Source organism: Protopterus annectens, chromosome 2.part0 (assembly GCF_019279795.1).
Source record: "Protopterus annectens isolate FY-2018-M chromosome 2.part0, PAN1.0, whole genome shotgun sequence".
In the NCBI taxonomy this organism is placed as follows: Eukaryota; Metazoa; Chordata; order Ceratodontiformes; family Protopteridae; genus Protopterus; species Protopterus annectens.
In genome coordinates, this window is record NC_056728.1 from 36,234,245 (window position 1) to 36,252,840 (window position 18,596).

At 41.9% G+C, this 18,596-nt stretch overlaps 1 protein-coding gene across 1 annotated transcript in view; it reads right to left on the bottom strand.

Annotated features, from left to right (window-relative positions):
• UNC80 (unc-80 homolog, NALCN channel complex subunit) overlaps positions 1-18,596 on the bottom strand; it is a 5,631,640-nt gene that overhangs the window by 4,863,278 nt on the left and 749,766 nt on the right. The window contains exon 9 of the mRNA XM_044060513.1: positions 8,006-8,140. Coding sequence (XP_043916448.1) covers positions 8,006-8,140 — 135 coding nt within the window. The remainder of the gene's footprint in view (positions 1-8,005; positions 8,141-18,596) is intronic.

The window sequence follows — 18,596 nt, forward strand, 5'->3', positions numbered from 1 at the left end:
CTAGATGAGGCCAGAGGAAGGGAAACCAAACTTGCCAAGGCCAAAAGGGGCAATGAGGGATTACTTGGTCTTGCAACTCCTAGCTTTCTGAAGAAATTTTGTTAAAAGGGCAATGGGAAGAAAGGCACAAAGGAGAGCCAGTTGCCAACTGTGAACTACAGCACCCCTCAGCGGTTGACCTTGTGGAGAAATCAGGTCAAAGTGACCCCTGCACTTGAGATTTATGTTGCCACTTTCTGAGGGACCACTTGTGAAGAAAAATGGATCAGCTCAATTTGTCCACTAGAACACTGGAAACCCCTAGAGTATGCACTGCAAAGAGAAAGTGACGGGAAGATGGGAAGCCATTGCCTACTGCCACACTCTCATTGCTTCGAGGCAAAGTGGACATGATTGGGTTCTTGCCTGCTTGCTGATATACCAAATTATTGCCATGTTGTCTGTCTGGATGGAGATTACACTCTCAAGGATGGAGTCCTGAAAGGCATGCAATGCTACAAGTACAGCTTTCTTCTCCAAGACAATAATGTAAAGACTGGCATCAGTGGGTGAACAACAACCTTGGACCATCCCCCCATTCTAAATGCTCCCCAAAGGAAAGTATTCATGGTTACCATTACTACTGCAAGTGGTAGGGAGAACATTTGACTGTCTTAAACCATTGGAGAGATCAACCACAATGCACATCCCACAAATTGGTGTGAGACGAATCTGTGTATGCAGTGTGTGGGATATCAGGAACCACTGAACCTACAAGGTCCACTGTAGGACTCTCATGTAATATGTTAGAGGGACTAGAGTGACTGAAGAGGACCATTGAGCCTAGCAGTCTGAGAACAAGTCTTCCCAGAGGAAGGGAGTATTGAAGGACTTGTGCAGTTACTTGATGTAGGGACAAAACTCTGGATTGTGGGAGTTTGGTGGTCTAACGATTTGTATCCAGGCAACATCCAATGAATTTTATCTGTTGAGTCTGTACTGGCTCACTCATTGTAATGTTGATTGTAATCCACAACTAAGTGTCAAGGTTGAGCAAGAAGTTCTTCTGCTGCAGTAAGTCAGTTGTCTAAATCAGGGAACACTGGGAACCACTGCAGCCTGAGATACGCTGCTACCACTCCCATACAAACTGGAGGTTTGTGGTGAGACCAAAGAGCAGTGCCTTGAACTGAAAATGATCGACTCCTAGTCAGGAATGGTGAAATCTCCTGGACTGCCTCTCTATCTTGATATGACAGTAGGCATCTTGGATATCTTTTGAGCATATCCAGTTGTCCTTCCGCAAAACAGGTAGACTGGACCTTTACCGTGATCATCTGAAATTTTATCTGCTTCATGAACTGATTAAGGTGGCATAGGTCCAAGATTGGCCTGAGGTCTCCTGTTTTCTCAGGAACTAAAAAGGACCTGGAATAGACTCCAGATCCTGACTGGTTTGGAGGAACTTGCTGGATGACACTTTTCTCTAGTGTTTTTTTTTTTTTTTTTTTTTACATCTGCTGCTGCAGATTCCATTTGACTGGGTCGTACGTCTGTTCTGTGGTGGGGGAAACAAAAGGAATAGTGCAGCTTCTGCTGATTATATTCATCAGTCATGAATCTTGCATGACGGCCTGCCAGGCTTGAGAGTACATGGATAAGCACCCTTCAACTGCCTCTAGAGTGAGGCAGTCCAGCAACCCTTCAGTAGCACTCATATTTTCTCACTGAAAGGACCACAAAACCCTTGATTTTGCAATATGCCTTTGGCGTGACATTCTTAAAGTTATCCCCCCACCACTTTTCTCTGGGGGGTAGGGCTATCCGCAACAGCATCTTGGCTGAATCCCTTGGATTTCCAGAACCATAGCTTTTCTCCCCATTTTTGTTCCTATTAAAGGTCTTTTGAAGGGTGGAAAAGCAGACCACAATGGCAGACTGGGTCTTGCCTTCCTGCTCATTCCTGGTGAGTGCTTCTTTCACCTTCAGTTCAAAGAGAGTTAAACCATCAAAAGGGGCATTAATAAAGGACATCTTGAAGACTTCTGCAAAGTTACAAACACATTCAGGCATGCCAACATATGGTGATTGCAGGTGCCTGCTACTCCAGCCACACCATCAGCTGCACTGGAGAGCAGATGCATGGATACATTGGACGGAGACTGCAGGAAAGACAATTGGAACTCCACTAATTTCTGGACATCTATTAAGTTACCAAAGAGGGACTTAGTCAGGTCCTTTGTCAGGTCCCAATTGAAACATGTCATGCAGGCAAGGCAATTCAGCGTTCAAAGTGAAAAGGTCACTGAAGCATATGTCTGGTTCCTGAATTTGTCCAAAGCCCTGAGCTCCACATTAGGAGTACGGACAGTTGTTCTCTCCTCAGAGTTCCTTCTTTGTGCTGCCAAAACCACCATGGCATCCACTGAGGACCCTTGCTCCAGTGAATCTTAATCCTAAGGGCAACCCAAATCTTGTTCGGCTTTCACTTATCGGCTCAAATACATTAGGTTCACTAGCTGTGCCACTAGATCTATAAGATCATCAGTGGGTGGTACAACCCAAGAGGTAGAAGAACCAGCTCCAAACATCTCATGGAACACATCCTCCTCAGGAGGAGGAGTGTCAGAGGATCAAACTTCTCATTGTTTCATCAATTCAAGGATTGTGTCTTCTAGAGGGGATTGGGTGGACCCTTCACCTTCAAAGTCTGTCTTCAGTGACTGCCTCCAGACAGGAGTCAAAGTGTCTCCTTTTACAAGTCTGTTTCTTAGGACCCTGCCTCTTTTGGGCTTCTAGGGAAGGATCTCAATCAGACTGGGAACTTGCTTGGTGGGTACTCTCAGGGCTGAAGGGGCTAACAGTCCAATTTGACCATGATATACTGATTTTGATAATGTGTCCAATAGAGGTTGGGATGGAGCCGAGCATTGCAGCCACACCTCTTCTCTCGTCTGGACAGAACCCTTTCAAATACTGAGGACACAACCAGAGCTGAAGCAGCACTCCACCGATCTGAAAAAGAAATAGGTGGGACATCCTCAGCTCCAATCCCCCCCCTCCAACACAGAGACAGAGCCAAGCTATCAAGGGCTGAAGCACCAAGGGGAAGAGATGTATATGAAAACTTTGGTATCACCCCCTCCCCCAAGAGTCTTGGCTTTGGGACTCATTCTGATCAGACAAAATTGGAGTCAAGACTGTAAGGGACCCCATCGGAGCTGAAGTTGAGAAGACTGTTGGTTCCAATGTCAGTGCTCTGGGAAGACTAATCCATGAGTATCAGATCCAAAGGTTGGACTAGAAGAGGAAAAAGCAACGGAATAGCAGATTAACATGTACCCAGGATGCCGGAAATGGACAGCGCTGGGAGGACCTTCAGTTGAATCTGAGTCTGACTGAACTTCCACTTCATCCTTTCGACATTTGCTTCTATACGATTTCACTTCAAATGGAAGGATCTTGAAGCCACTGAATGTGGTTGGGATGAACACCTTTCCTGCAAAATGGAAAATGAAGCCTAGGACTCCAGTGAAAAATGGGGAAGAGGCATCCGAGAATGGACCTTCTGGATCCAAACACTTAGGTGTTTTTGGCAGCGGACCCAAAAATGTTGTAGGGTCCAGTGACTGCTTTCTAGATTTCTCCACTTTTTCCATCTCCTTCACTCTTTTTCCCCGATTTTGTCTTTCTCCTTTCTTTTAGATGCCTTGGATTTCTCAGTTCTCAACTAGAGGAGGAGTCTTTGAAAAAGGAGGAGGAGCCGAAGTTCCCACTTGGGTGGGAAGTAGGCCCTTTAGAACTAACTTGTCCCTATGCTTCTGAAGTGCTCTGGCACCAAAACAGGCACACATCTCACAGTTAGTACCTAGGTTTGCCATCCCAGGCAGCAGACACAGAAAGAATGAGGGTTCTGTGGTAGGATTTTGTGGCCACAGGCTGAAATATTCTTAAAATCAACAACCTTGTCAGACAAAAGAAAACATGGCAGGAAACCAGCATTGACTAAGCAAACACAGGCTAAATAAACCCTACTACCTAGACATTCAAAACAAGAAAAGAAATACTAGAAAACACAACAATGATAACAGTAATAGTAACAGTAATAGCAATAATGATCACAAAAAGTCCTTTTTTTAATTGGGAAGGAATGAAAAGAAATATAAGAAGGGAACTAGCTAGCTAAGAAAATCAGCAACAAGGATAACTCAAAAAACACAACCAATGAATCAGTTATCCCCTAAAAAGTCAGAGCCCTTCTTTCTGGCTCAAGCAGCAAATGAGATCTGAGGCATTTTGGGGGAACACAGGGAATTATGCATAGGGGAGGAGTCAGAGCCTTGGATCCAAAGTTTTTGAAAGGCGCCAAGGTCAGACACCCAAAGCTTGAATCAGTCAAAAACAGACATGAATGACAATTGCTGAAAAAAACATATGTATACTGCATGAAAATGTTACTATGGTTTGTTTTCCTTCTTTTAACATATACTTGTATCTATATCACTGTTTAAAATGGGATTTAATAAAGCTGTTTAAAAAGAAGATTTTTGTTGAACCCAGAACAGAAGCTGCTGTGAAAAACGGGATAATTACTACGGCATATGAAATATTGCACAATGACTGTAATAATGAATATGAGGAGGTTATAAAGGATTGGGAGGAGAGACTAGAAAAGGAATTTACAAGGGAACAACAGAATGACATATGCATGGCTCCCAAGTATTCAATGAAGTCCAGAAGGTTTAGGATTTTTGCTTGGAAATGTTTGCATAGGTATTTTTATACTTCAAGCAAATTCACTTTTTTTTTTTTCCTCAGGTAAATAGCAAACGGTGGAGGTATAATGGGGAAGAAAAAAGGACACTGGGAGCATGTTTTTGGGAAAGTAATGAGCTGGCAGATTTTAAAAATTCCCTACACAGTACTATGTCAGAAATATTGGCAGAACGGATGGCTGTAACTAAGGAAATGATACTTTGAGATGAAGACACGAGATCTGAATTGTCTAGACAGAATTAAACTTAATAAGGCCTTACTACTGGCTGCCAAAAACACAATTACTACAAAATGGAAAAAAAATCTAAACCAAGTGCATTTGAAATTTTGGATGTTGTAAACAAAAAAAATGGATTGAGATCTTTAGAAACGGGAAGAAACAAATTACATAGAAATAAATGGGAGTTTGTGGAAACAATACATGCAAATAATGTTGAGGAGGAGTGAGACTTGTAAAGAAAGAAAACGTATGTAATGTATAATGTATGAGAATGAAAATAATGTTAATATGGTTTGCTTTCTATTAATGCATGTGTGCTTGTGTCTTAAGTGATATTTTAATAAAGGTGTTTAAAAATATTCCAAAACATAGAAATGTCCTTTTTCTGGACTTATCAAGTACAACACATCTACAAATACAGCTAACTTTTCTTGATTACCATACTAGTTATATCCTTTAATTTGTGGGTCTCTTACTTTCTTTGCTAATGGTTCTAAATAAAAAGCAAATAACAAAAGGGAAAGAGGACATCCCTGCCTGGTTTCTCTGTACAAAACAGCTTGGAGGTGAGGAACCCTCAAATCTTAATTCTTCCTACGACCCTTCATATATCCTCATAATTAATCATATTATTCTGTCACAGTATGTAAACAATTCCACTGTCCTACTCATAACATCCCAGTTGATTCTACTGAATCCTTGTCTGTATCAAGACCATACAATGGTGGTATTTTTTAATATTATGCCTCCCTCTGGATCATTGTTTTATTAATATCAAACATCTGCTTCCCCTTCACTCCGTTCCACAAAAAACACACGATACATATCTATCGATTTTTGGCAACACATTTGCCATTCTCTTAGCTAGTACAGACAAACACTCCATAATCTACCATTTTTGAAAAAGCTCTTCTTGAGAAGCCTCATACTCAACCAGCCTTTTCTTCATTTCAACCTCTGATTTTAACAGTGTTATCAGTTCGTATAAATAGTTAAAGCTTACTCAATTTTTCGGACCTTTTGTTATTTGAGTAGATATATTCCTTCAGTCTCATTTTAAAATGCCCCAGAGTACATATGGTTTATCTTTTCTCCAAATTATTGAAAGACATCTAATATGCTAAAGTTGAAACTTGAACTGCTTTTAGATGAACAGCTGCAATGATTCTACCTGCCAAAGTTTTCTCATCTCCTTTTCTGTTTGATTTTCTCTCTCTCTCAGGTTCTCAAACTTTTCTTTTTGCAGGCATCCAGGCAACAATTTCTGGAATCCCATATGATCAAATCAAGAGAAAATTATAAAGGTGTGACCACAAGCAGTATTTAATAATAAAGACCAACTTATTTAAGCAAGGTTTAAAATTTAACCTAATGTAAAATGGTAATACAGCCATAGCAAAAAATAACATTAGCAAGTACCTAAAAAATTGTGATGGAGCACTTGTAAATTAGTGAAGATCCTTAATAATTAAAGAATGATTTAATGATTAAAATGGACTATAAATAAGATTTTAAACCACAAAACAAACATAAGGTTGACAGTGATTACTTCTGAACACCACTGATCAAAAATAAATAGGGCTTAAGGTAATCTTTCATATGCAAAAATCTCAAGAGGGCTAAAATCCCAACTTAAAAAACAAATTCCATATAGTAGCCTGGATTCTGACATACCTTTCCAAACACTTCTGGCACACAAATATATGTTTAACAGTTTTAATACTACAGTTTCCTAATCAGCATAGAGTTATTTTTTTCATTTATTATGATTTTATTTATTAACTTAATGTATTTACTTATAGGCAGGTAAGTGGAATAGACCACATGGGTCCATTTTTTCAGCCAAAAATCCATTTATACTATAAGGAAAAAAACAGCAAGACTTGAACTAATCACATAAAGCAAGGAGCAATGCCCTAATGCAGATCTACTACCACTGTTACTACAAAAGATTTTGTTGTACAAAATCAACAGTAAATGATAAACACTCTATACAATAAAAGCAGAATTATATACTTGAACTAAGCTAAGTACGAACTGCTACTGAGCTATGCAATTCAAAGGAAGATTCAAAATACCTTTGTGAAAAATTAATATTGCCACCAGAGGGAAACATGTCAGGAGGTGAAACACCACAGCACATCTTAGATAACAAGTCAATTTGGAGTTTGGAGAAAAAGGAAGATTTTAGAAGAACAGCCATTTAAGAAAGTGAAGGGGAAAGGGTATCAGGACAGGAACAAAAAATATACCTAAAGGTCAATAAGGTAAGCACTGGAACAAAAGGTAGGCAAACCTATTGAGAGGTAGAGGTTTAAAGTACCATTACATGTGGTGAATATCAGAAAAAAAATCACCAACTGACCTACATGTGTGTCTTTGAAATACGGACGGGAAAGTAAATCACATGCAAACTCTGAAGAGGACTCCAGCGTGCAGGAACTAAACCAAAGAATTAAGTTCTGTGAGCCAGCAACACTAACCACTGCACCACTGTAATGCCCCTAACCTTCTGTCAGAATACAGGAAACTCAAATGTCAAGAGCCTTTATTTAAAAACAATAAAATAAATAAATGAAGAGCACACATAACAGCTTCAGCGTTTCTTCTACTGAATATTTACTAACTACACTAGAAAAGTAAACCTGAATATCAGAACATTACAAAAAAAAACTTCCATTACACAGTAGAGTAGCTTATACTCAGTTAAGCTATTTTTATAAGGTCAAAACAGTAATTTTAAAAGGCAATATAATCGCTGCTGTATCACTGGTACTTTCTACATGGTTTATGCATTTTCTCTAAAATCACAAACTGTCTAGTTTAATTTCACACTCTACTATGTAGTCAGCACTGAGAATGCAGTTTAAATGTATCTGTATTCCTTTTCTCAAAATGAATGTATTGATAATTAGCTGATGCAAGCAATCAGTTTTATTAAAACAGTATAGAACTTTACATGTAAGCTCAATAACTTATACTGCTGTGAAAAAAAAATTAACAGTAGAACATCTGTTTTCTGTTTCCTACCTTTTTAAATATGTTCATCCCCAAATCGGAAGCTAGATCAGGAACTGCTGACCTCCGTAAATTTGTCAGTGATACTTTAGAGAAGGTTTCGGCACTCAGCGATTTTTCCTCTTCACTACATTTTGTGGTGAGATCCTTACAAAGAAAAATGAATAGCTATTCAGTACTGTGGAAAAATCATATCATAGAACTCATTAATGTGACACAGTGAGATACACACAAATAAACTGCTCTATATGACTAGCACTATTGTTTACCTACTACCACAAGATGTGCTCCAAGTGGGTCAAAGAGTGTACTCTATTTTCTCAATATTGACTGAGCTAATGAGGCTATGATTGCTGAGTGAAAACCACTTATATCAGATTCATAATTTGCTTTTTGTTTTTAATTGTTTGGTGAACTATTTCATATATTTAGCAACACTGAAAAAGTACTCTCACCACAAACATGCACTATACGGAGTGGTAAGGTGGTTTATATACTTAGGGGAAGGGGTACATTCTGGAAGGTGACAAACTTTGGTGTACAAGCTGGTGTACAATTCCAAAAATCTTGGCGACACACAAGCTTGATATTTCATTCTTACAAACGAATTAACTTCCTTCACCTACCTAATATAAGACCCATCATCGGCATACATCTACATTCAAAACCTTTCACAATGTATGTAGTTGTACTAAACCACCTACTAAAAGTAATCAATATGAAGATGAAAGTTAGGTCATTTACAAGGATTAACTTACTTGTGAAAGTTATTTTAAAGCACAGAAAGTACAGTTGTGTGAGAAAACTTATACTAACAGCAGATGTTTGAATGATCACTGCTACTGTAGCCTTAGCTATATGGGTTATATCCTGCCAGGGATATAACAGCCAGATAATTTCCAAAACTTCAGGGCACCTTTCACGCAATTAACCTGTCAAGCAGTTCGAAATGAGTTGGGTAAAAGACAAGCTGGGGTGCCAAGCCCTTCAGATCTTTCCTACCAAAAGAAAGAGGGAGGCCGAGCTCTGAAAGGTCAATCCTAGGAACAAAAATAAATGTCAACACTTTGGCATTAAAAAACACAGCAAAAAAAAAAAACAAGGGGGGTGAGGGGAGGGAGCAGCTACTGCAGCAGTGATCATTAGAACATCCATCATTACTGTAAGCTTACTTATACAACTACAGTGTCTTCATCATACTGATCACTGCTGCAGTAGCCTTAGCTATACAGGTAGATTACCGTAGCTTACTACACTTCTGAGGTGTAAAGAGAGAAGTCCAGGAACCCCTGGAGAATGGTCTTATCAAAGCCTGGCCTGGACCAAGAGAAGAAATTAATCCTATAGTGCTTTGTAAAAGAATGCACAAAGGACCAAGTAGTGACTTCTAGACATATCTAGTATACAACTGTTTCCAAAAAGCCATAGATGAAGAGAAGGCCCTGGAAGAGTGACCCTTAACAATGCCTGGAATAGTTTTACGGTGACTATAACAAAAAAAAAAAAAAGAAGTTATGTACTTACCATAACATTCCATGTGGGTTGTTCATCTCACCTTCATTCTTACACATGGGTTCAAAGCCAATCCCTTGGCTCCGAGTCGGACGCTTTCACAAGCTCAAAGTTTTAGAGTAGCTCGAGGCCAAGTCCCTATCCCATGATGCTCTCTGCCTCACCTCATATCTAGTTTGCTGATCCCTACATGTATAACATAATAAACACAAACATTACTCCAGCCGGAGTAAGAAACCATAGAACAAGACCCACCAGACCGCAAAAACTCTTAGTCGTTCTTCGATAAGCTTGGAGGGGGAAGGCGGGTGGGAATGTAAGAATGAAGGCGAGATGAACAACTCACATGGAATGCTGTGGTAAGTACATAACTTCTTTATGTGAAGTTGTTCAATCTTGCCGTTCATTCTTACACATGGGCAGCGTCCCAAGCACCATTTATCCTGGGTGGCTCACGGGAGTATATTCCTGAGGACAGTGGAACCAAAGGAAGCCCTGTCCCTGGAGGCCCTATCTACTTTGTGATGTGTAATGAAGGTATGAGGCTTAGACCAAGTGGCAGCTGCACATAGTGTCCAAAGGCAGCCTAGCCATATAAGCTGAAGAATTAGAAACAGCCCTAGTGGAATGCGCTTTCATGCTATGTTCTAACGGTTGAGTCACGGAGGAATATGTGAATTTTATGCAATCAGTCAACCATTTGGAAAGAGTAACTTTTGATACTGGTAGCCCTTTCTTGGTGTCAGCATGAGAAACAAAAAGTTGTTCTGATTTTCTATATTCTTTTGTTCTATCCAAATAGAATCTAAATTGACTGTGAACATCAAGTTTATTCAACATATACTCCAACTTGTTGGAATAGTTACTGAAGAAAGTTGGGAGTTCAATAGTTTGGTTCAGATTAGCCTCCAAACATACCTTTGGAAGGAAGGAAGGGTTAGTCCTCAGTGACACTCTGTTGGGGTGAAAAATCAAATATGGGGATTTGATAGATACGGCCTGAAGTTCGGACACTCTACGTGCTGATGTAATGGCTACCAAGAAGATGGTTTTCCAAGACAGAAATTTTAGTTGGCAGGATGATGCAGGCTCAAATGGAGGAAGAATAATCCTTGATAAAACAAAATTCAGATTCCAGGGAGTAAAAGGCTGTCTAACTGGCGGTCTAACATGTATGGTACCTTTTAAGAAGGCACTACATAATCTGTGAGACATTAGATTAGACACTTCCGATCCGAGGTGAAAATTTGAAATTGCAGCCAACTGAACTCGTATGGTGGCAGCTGCAGCACCTTCTGGAACTGGGTCCAGAATCCAAGGTTCCTCTAGTTGGTAGAGTCGAAGGAAGGGGAACCAAATCTGTCGAGGCCAAAACGGGGCTATTAGAATTACAGTCCTCCCCAGGGCTTTGGCTTTCTGCAAAAATTTTGGAATCAGGGGAATTGGTGGAAAAGCATATAGGAGTCCCAGGGTCCAAGCGTGTACAAGTGAATCCCTTGGGTTCTCCTCTGGTGGGGGATTCAGGGCAAAGTAGCTTCTACATTTGGCATTCCTAGGGGATGCAAACAGATCACAGCGAGGCTGGCTCCATCTGTGGAAAATTATCTCTGCAACTTCATCTTTGAGGGACCAACTGTGCGGCATCAGAATGGCTCTGCTCAGTTTGTCCACGATCACGTTGGATTTCCCTGGGATGTGCATTGCTATCAGAAAGTGCCCAGTGGATACAGCTCACTGCCAAACTCTCAGGGCCTCTCGACATAAGGGGTAAGACTTGTTCCCCCTTGCTTGTTGATATACCAGGCCACTGACATGTTGTCGGTCTGAATCACAATTGTTCCCAGAGGGAGAGAGTCACGGAAATACTGCAATGCCAGAAGTACCACTCTCATCTCCAGAACACTGATGTGCAACTGCAACTATGTCTCTGACCAGGTGCCTTTGGCTATTCTTCCCTGAAAAAGCCCCCCCCCCCACCATATCAGAGAAGTGTCCGTGGTCACAGTGGCATGGCGAGGGAAGAACAAATGGGTGACCTACTGTTACATGATGGCTGGTCAACCACCACTGAAGATCCTTTCTGCATGAATCTGTAATCATTATCAAGAATGACATCGGAAGTTGTTGGTAAGACCACTGGGTGAAGAGTAACCACTGAAGTATTCTCATGTGCATACGTCCCAGAGGAACTGCTATGAGCGTTGCTGCCATAGTACCTAGTAGTTTCAACACGCTGGTACTTTTTTGCTCATCAGAATGTCTGATACCTGTTGTCTAAGTGTGACTATTCTGTCCAGTGGAAATTTTACCATGGCGGTGGTGGTATCTAAGTCTGCTCCAACAAAGGAGATACGCTGCGATGTGATAATGCAGACTTGTCGAAATTTACAGTTATTCCTAACTGAGAGCACAGATGGAGAGTGTGATCCCTGGATTGAAGTAGTTGATGCCTAGAGGTGGCGGAGAGGAGCCAGTTGTCCAGATACGGAAACACTCTGAATCCTAGATGCCTCAGGTGAGCCGTAACCACTGCCATGCATTTGTTAAACATTCTGGGGGCTGTGGTGAGACCAAAGGGCAGTGCTCGGAACTGATATTGACTGGCTCCCAGCTGGAAACACAAGCGATCTCTGGATAGTCTGGCCATTTTGATATGATAGTACGCATCCTTGAGATCTATAGCGGACATCCAATCTCTCGATCCTAGAAACTGAAGAATCGACTGAAGCGTGACCATCCGGAACTTCTCCTTTACAAAGGTGTTGAGCCTGTTGAGGTCCAAGATGGTCTTCCAGTCCCCTGTTTTCTTTGGAACTAAAAAGAATCTGGAGTAGGTTCCGGATCCTATTTGGTCTGCTGGGACTGGCTGGATGACTCTCTTTTCCTGCAGCCTTTGAATATCTATGGCTGCTTGATCCCTGCGACTGGGTGGAACATCTGGGATTTTCTTTCGTACAGGACGGGTTCTGAGAACAGAATGACATAACCTCTGGTAACAATTCTTTGTACCCAAGAATCTTTTGTAATTTCTAGCCAGGCATCTGGATACAAAGACAAGCGACCCCTACTGTCTCCAGAGTAGGACAATCGGGCCTCCTTTCAGGAGCGCTGGTAGGGCTTGCCAAAGAACTGATCCCCATCGCCCTGGTTTTGCGGACCCCCTCTACCACCTGGGCGGCATCTTCCATTATTGCCACCTCCTCTGCCCCTGGAGGGGGGTTCACTATGTGCGTTCTGAAAAGCTCCTTGGGACTTCCGGAACCACATTTTTCCTCCCTTTTGCCCTTTGGGGTAAGGTCTAGTAGGGGTGGAAAAACAGACTCCTACGGCAAATACAGTCTTTCCATCTTGTTCACACCTAGTGAGGGTCTCCTTGATTTTAGGCCCGAAAAGAAACGAGCCATCAAATGGGGTATTAACGAAAGAAGACTTGAAGGCTACCGCAAAGGAGCATAAGCGCTTCCAGGAATGTCTCCGAAGAGTTATTGCTGAACCCACTGCCCGACTTGAACCATTGGCTGCATATGAAATGAGCCGCATGGACGAGTTAACTATGGAATTAAGGGTATTGAGCTGGGATGTCACCTTATCAGGAATGCCTTCAGCTGTAATACTCTGTAGAAAATCTCCAAGCTCTTTTAGGAGATCTCTTTGAAGACGGGTAAAATGTGTCAAATAGTTGAGCAATCGCATAGCAAAAGTCACTGAACTAATAATGCATTTCCCATATCTGTCCATAATCCTGGAATCTCTATTAGGAGGATGGACAGTAGAAGAGGTTTCAGACATTTCTTTCTTGGTGGCCGCCACCACCACCATGGCATCAACTGGCACTCCCTTGGTAAGGAACATTTTGTCTTGTGGCAATGTAATAAACTTGTTGGGCCTCCGAGGGACAGATTCCACAGTATCAAGAGACTCCCACGCCCTTCGAGCAACCAACTCCATTAGTTCATCGAAGGGTGGAGTCACCTAGGAGGTGGAGGGTTGAGACCCAAAAAGCCATCAGAAGCACCTACTCATCATCAGTAGGGCTAACGGATTGCCAGTCTGTCTGTTTCAGGACTTCAAGGATATCAGCAAAGGAGATATCCTCCGAGGGGGACCGTGGGGACCATTCTGACTCCTCTAAGTTGGTGTCTTATGTGACAGACTCCTGTGGGGAGTCTAAATGTCTCCTCTTGCAAAGCTTCTTCTGGGAACCTCATCAGTGGGAGCTTCTGGTGAAGTCTCAGTAGAACATGGGTCACCCAATGGGGCTACCTGAGGCTCTGGGTCTCGACGCTTTACAGGGACCTGTGATGTAGAGGTAGAAAGCGGCACTTCTGGGGAGGAGGAGGAAGGCCCTGATGAAGTGGGAGTCTTGGAAGACATAACTCTCCTCATGGCATCAAAGGCTCTACTGCTCTGACATGAGGAAGTAGCCGGTTCCGAAGAAAATGGCATCCTCCCTGGCGCCGACACAGTGGGCACCGACCCAGAGGAAGGAGCCAAGCTCATCTGTGCCGAAGCACCGAGCGGAAGGATCGGAACCGACCCATCGGTTCGACTCCCCCCCGGAGCCGACCAGAGAGTGTCGGCTCCCAGATTCCTCAAACGGCACAGAAGTAGTCTGAGTTGATGGAGCCGATGGCACTGGAACCGGCCTCGGCTCTGAAGGTTCCACAATAATCAGTTCCATCTCCCCCGGCCCGGCTCGGCTCAGAGGAGGAGTAGACACAGTAGGCAAAACAGTCTTCGGCTCTGAACCGGTTGGGCCGAAACCAATAATTTAGCTAGTGCCGGATTCTCGAGAAGCCTCTGTACCACTCAGTCCACATCCACATCGGAGAGGCTCCTCGAAGAACGAGTTGAAGGGAACGATGAAGCCACCGACTGTAAAATGGATGATTTCAAAGTTTCGGAGACCGGTTCCAATACCGGGGACCGGCTCCGAAAAACAAGCTTGGTGCTCAGTTCCGAGGACAGCAGAACTGGTGACCGCACCTTCTCAGCAAGTGTCAAGCTTTCGAAGATTTCGATCCCTTCGAAGATTTTGAAGTCTGGTTGGCCTTGTCCAGCGATTCTTGTAAATCTGGCTTTAGCAAACCCCTTTCTACCAGTTTTCTCCTGCGCTCCAGCAAGACCCTGCTGTTAAAAGAATGGCAAATGGAGCATTCCTCCTGGAAATGGACTGCTCCCAAACAGTACACACAACTGACATGCAGATCTGTGACTGACATTTTCTGCCCACACTTAGGGCACTTCTTAAATCCAGACTTTTGTTTCTCTTTTTCTTTATCCGCAATAATCCAAAGAAACATACAGTATATGTCTAAGTTATCTATATATAAACTGTCTAGACAGAACACCCCTCTAGACAAACAGAGACCAATCCAAAAAGTTGAAAACTATTAAACACACACACACACACACACACACACACACACACACACACACACTAAGAAACGCTATAACTATCAACCTAAACTCTTCAAAAATTTTAAACTTTAAAACTTCTAAACTTTTAAACTGTAAAACTTTTTAAACTTTTTTTAAAGCATGATAAGGAAGAAACCCAAAAACGGCCAAGAAGGGCCTAAGAGCAGCCGCTCTATAAAGACGAAACTCGTCAAAGGAGAATAAGGACAATGCCTAAACAAAAACTAAGGCTAACTAGCCAAGAAACACACAGATATATGTGAAAAAATCTAAGTAAACTATCTAATAAAAAATTGAAAATAGTAATACTGGCCCGAGCTCCACTCTCTACCTATGCCTAAACAAAAACTAAGGCTAACTAGCCAAGAAACACACAGATATATGTGAAAAAATCTAAGTAAACTATCTAATAAAAAATTGAAAATAGTAATACTGGCCCGAGCTCCACTCTCTACCTTCGATCTGTTGCAGTGGCAAACTAGATCTGAGGTGAGGCATAGAGCATCATGGGATAGGGACTTGGCCTTGCGCTACTCTAAAACCTGGAGCTTGTGAAAGCGGCTGACTCGGAGCCGAGGGATCAGCTCCGAACCCATGTGTAAGAATGAACGGTGAGATTGAACAACTTCACATTAATAGTTTCTGACAATCACTTGGAAATAGTCTGTTTTGACTCAGGTTATCTGTTCTTACTTTTACAAGAAAGGAACAATTAATCCAAAGATCTAAAAGATTTAGTTCTGTAAAAGATACCTGAACTGTCTGTGGAAATCCAAGGTATGGTGTATCCTCGCCCTCATTTTTCGGCTCAGGAAAGAAAACACGGAAATGGATAGTTTGGCTTAAAATATATTTGGATACCCCTTTAGGCATACAAGAAGCATTAGTTCTCAAAGAAATACTGTTCCTGAGGAAAATGACATAGGATTGACTCACCATAAAAAGCTTGCAACTCAGATATTCTTGCAAAGGTCAGAGCAACCAGTAAAACTGTCTTCCATGTTAAGAACCTTAAGTCAGCTAGGTTAGCTGGTTCAAATGGAACAAGTTTTTGCTTCCCAAAATTAAAATCCCAATGAGGGGCCCTTGGTTTGCTTGGAGGCCTCTTTTGCAAAATCTCTTTCAAAAACATTTTAACATGAGGCAGCAATGAAACAGGAGGATCCATGAGCAGACATGCTAAAATGGCAGACAAATGAACCCTGAGCGAGGAATAAGAAAGGCCACAGGATAGTAATATGAAAAACTGGGGGGCTGCCGGCCTAGCTAGATATAATTCTGTAAACAATTCTATGCCCTTGTAAATATTAATATGATCACAGGCTTGTTTCACAGATGTAAGAAAACGGTGTTATGTTCTGAGCTTCAAAAATGTAACACTAGTGCACCTTGCTGTAAGAAAGCTGATAAGTAAAGGATTTTACAACTGTTTGATGTCAAGCTCAGAGACAGGATATCTACGGCTAAAAATTCTTTCTATTGTTTTAAGGCAAAGATAATTACTAGGTTTCACATGTAAAGTGTCTTTTATTGCTGTGACTTCCTGGCAGGTGCAGATTACAAAAAGAAATGTTAAACTTTAAGTTCTGCAAGCCTGGGAACGTAATTATGTAATCTGAAATGACTTAGCAGTAATGTGTATTACCAATTTAAGGGCTATCTCAGAAAGTAAGGTTAGCATTTTGTATTTGTCTTCAGACCTGTTAACAACTCACCAGCACTGTGCCTTGCTCTGTAAGTAAAGTTATTTAGATCTTAGTATTTTTCTTAGAGATAGATAGAAATATAGCCAGATTAGTCTAGCTGTTTTCTATATTTATGTCAGACTGTCCTACAATATTGTTTTAAAGTATTTTCCTGTGATTTCTTAACTCTCTGTTATCACTGTGTTGAATTGACAAGTAGTGTCTTGTGTTTTTATTATTTATTATTAAATATTTTAAACTTTTTAACTGTGGCAGGTTTGTATATAGAGATATTTAAGCTCTTAAGAGTACTTGCATGTATTTGGTGACATTGTATAGGCCACTCCTAAATAGCCTTCAAGTGTTAGTCACACTTACCAATTGGATAATAACATTGCACAGCAGAATTGGACACTCTTTGGTAAGGGCCTTTACAGTAGCTGATAAGGGTGGTTGGTGGCAGTCGGTGCTACCTTATAGTCTGGGCAGAAGGGGGCAGAGCTGGGGAACCTGTGCCAGCCTTCCCCCGGAGTGTCTGTGTGTGTGTACATAATTCATATCTCAAAGTGTGTGTCAGCTACTTGGGCTGGGACACGAAGCACTGGTTGGACAGACAGGGTGCTGGACGTTTTGGCTTTACCACTCGGCTGAGATCTGTACCCTATAGCTGTGCCAGTGGGGAGTCTTATTAGGGATCTGGAAAGAAAGGGAGAAACCAGCCCCAGACTGACTGTGATCTCTGTGTGCTCTTAAGGGAAATTGTACTTTACTATGTGTGTACTTGTTATCCTCCCAATGTGGACGCCCCTCACTGGTGCTAGTGGAGAGGATTGAGGCTCCTTGATTACTGGGCCAGTGCATGGGCATCACAAGTAATTCAGACAAATATTGTAAAACCAGAGAACAACTAGCCCTGAATGGGTGCTGGTTATGTTGCTGACACCAACTAGAAAACCTTTCTATTTGCTAATATGTGATTTTCTAGTAGGAGGTTTTCTTGCCTCTATTAGTACCTGCTGAATGACTTCAGTAAATAGATGCCTAAAAGGAATTAAGATCCTATCATCCAGGCAGTTAACTGAAGTTGACTGATGTTAGGGTGTGTCAAACACCAATGTTCTTGTGTGCGTAGATTCATTCAGTGAGGAAGCTTGTGGTAAGTGCTCCTGGCCATTTCGAAAAGAAGGGAAACCATGGTTGCCTGGGCTAGAAGGTAGTCACCACAATGATCTTGGGGGATTCCTTCTGAATCTTCATAATTACCCTGGATATTAATGGAAAGGGTAGAAAAGCACACAGGAACATACATTTTCTTTTCCTTGGACATGCATCAGTCTTCTAGGCCTTCTTGTATTTGTAACAAAAACTTGGCAGTTGATTGTTCAGACAGGAGGCAAAGAGGTCTACTAAGGAGTTCCCACTGGTGGATAAAATCATGGAAGACTCCCTGATCTAGTTTTCATTACTGAGAGTCTGCCCTGGTACTGCTCAGCCCGTCTACCTCACAGTTTTACTCAGAGAATGTAGGATGCATGTGCAGTGAGACTGTGCTGTGAAGCTAAATCACAAGCTAACATGCTTAGTCGACAACCTGGTTCCCCCTGCTTGCTGATGTATCACATGACTGTAGTATTGTCTGTAACAACTTGAAGAGGTCAAGGAAGTCATAGATGATTCAGAGAGTTGAGTGCCTTGAGCAGGGCATGCATCTCACTGATATTTATGTGCTTGGGCCTGTCCTTGATATTCCACCACCTCCACACTTTTCTCCCTCCTAAAACTAGTCCCCAAGCAAAGTCTGCAACATCTGTAGTGATTGACTGCTTTGGAGTAAGAAGGGAGAAGGGTAGACCTGGACTTAAGGACATATGTTTTCTCTACCAAACGACTTCTCTGACAAACTCCAGCACTAGGACATGAAAAGACAAAGGGTGCTGGTCCTAGGACAGGATAGACTTCAGATACCACTGCATTTTTCTTGCCAG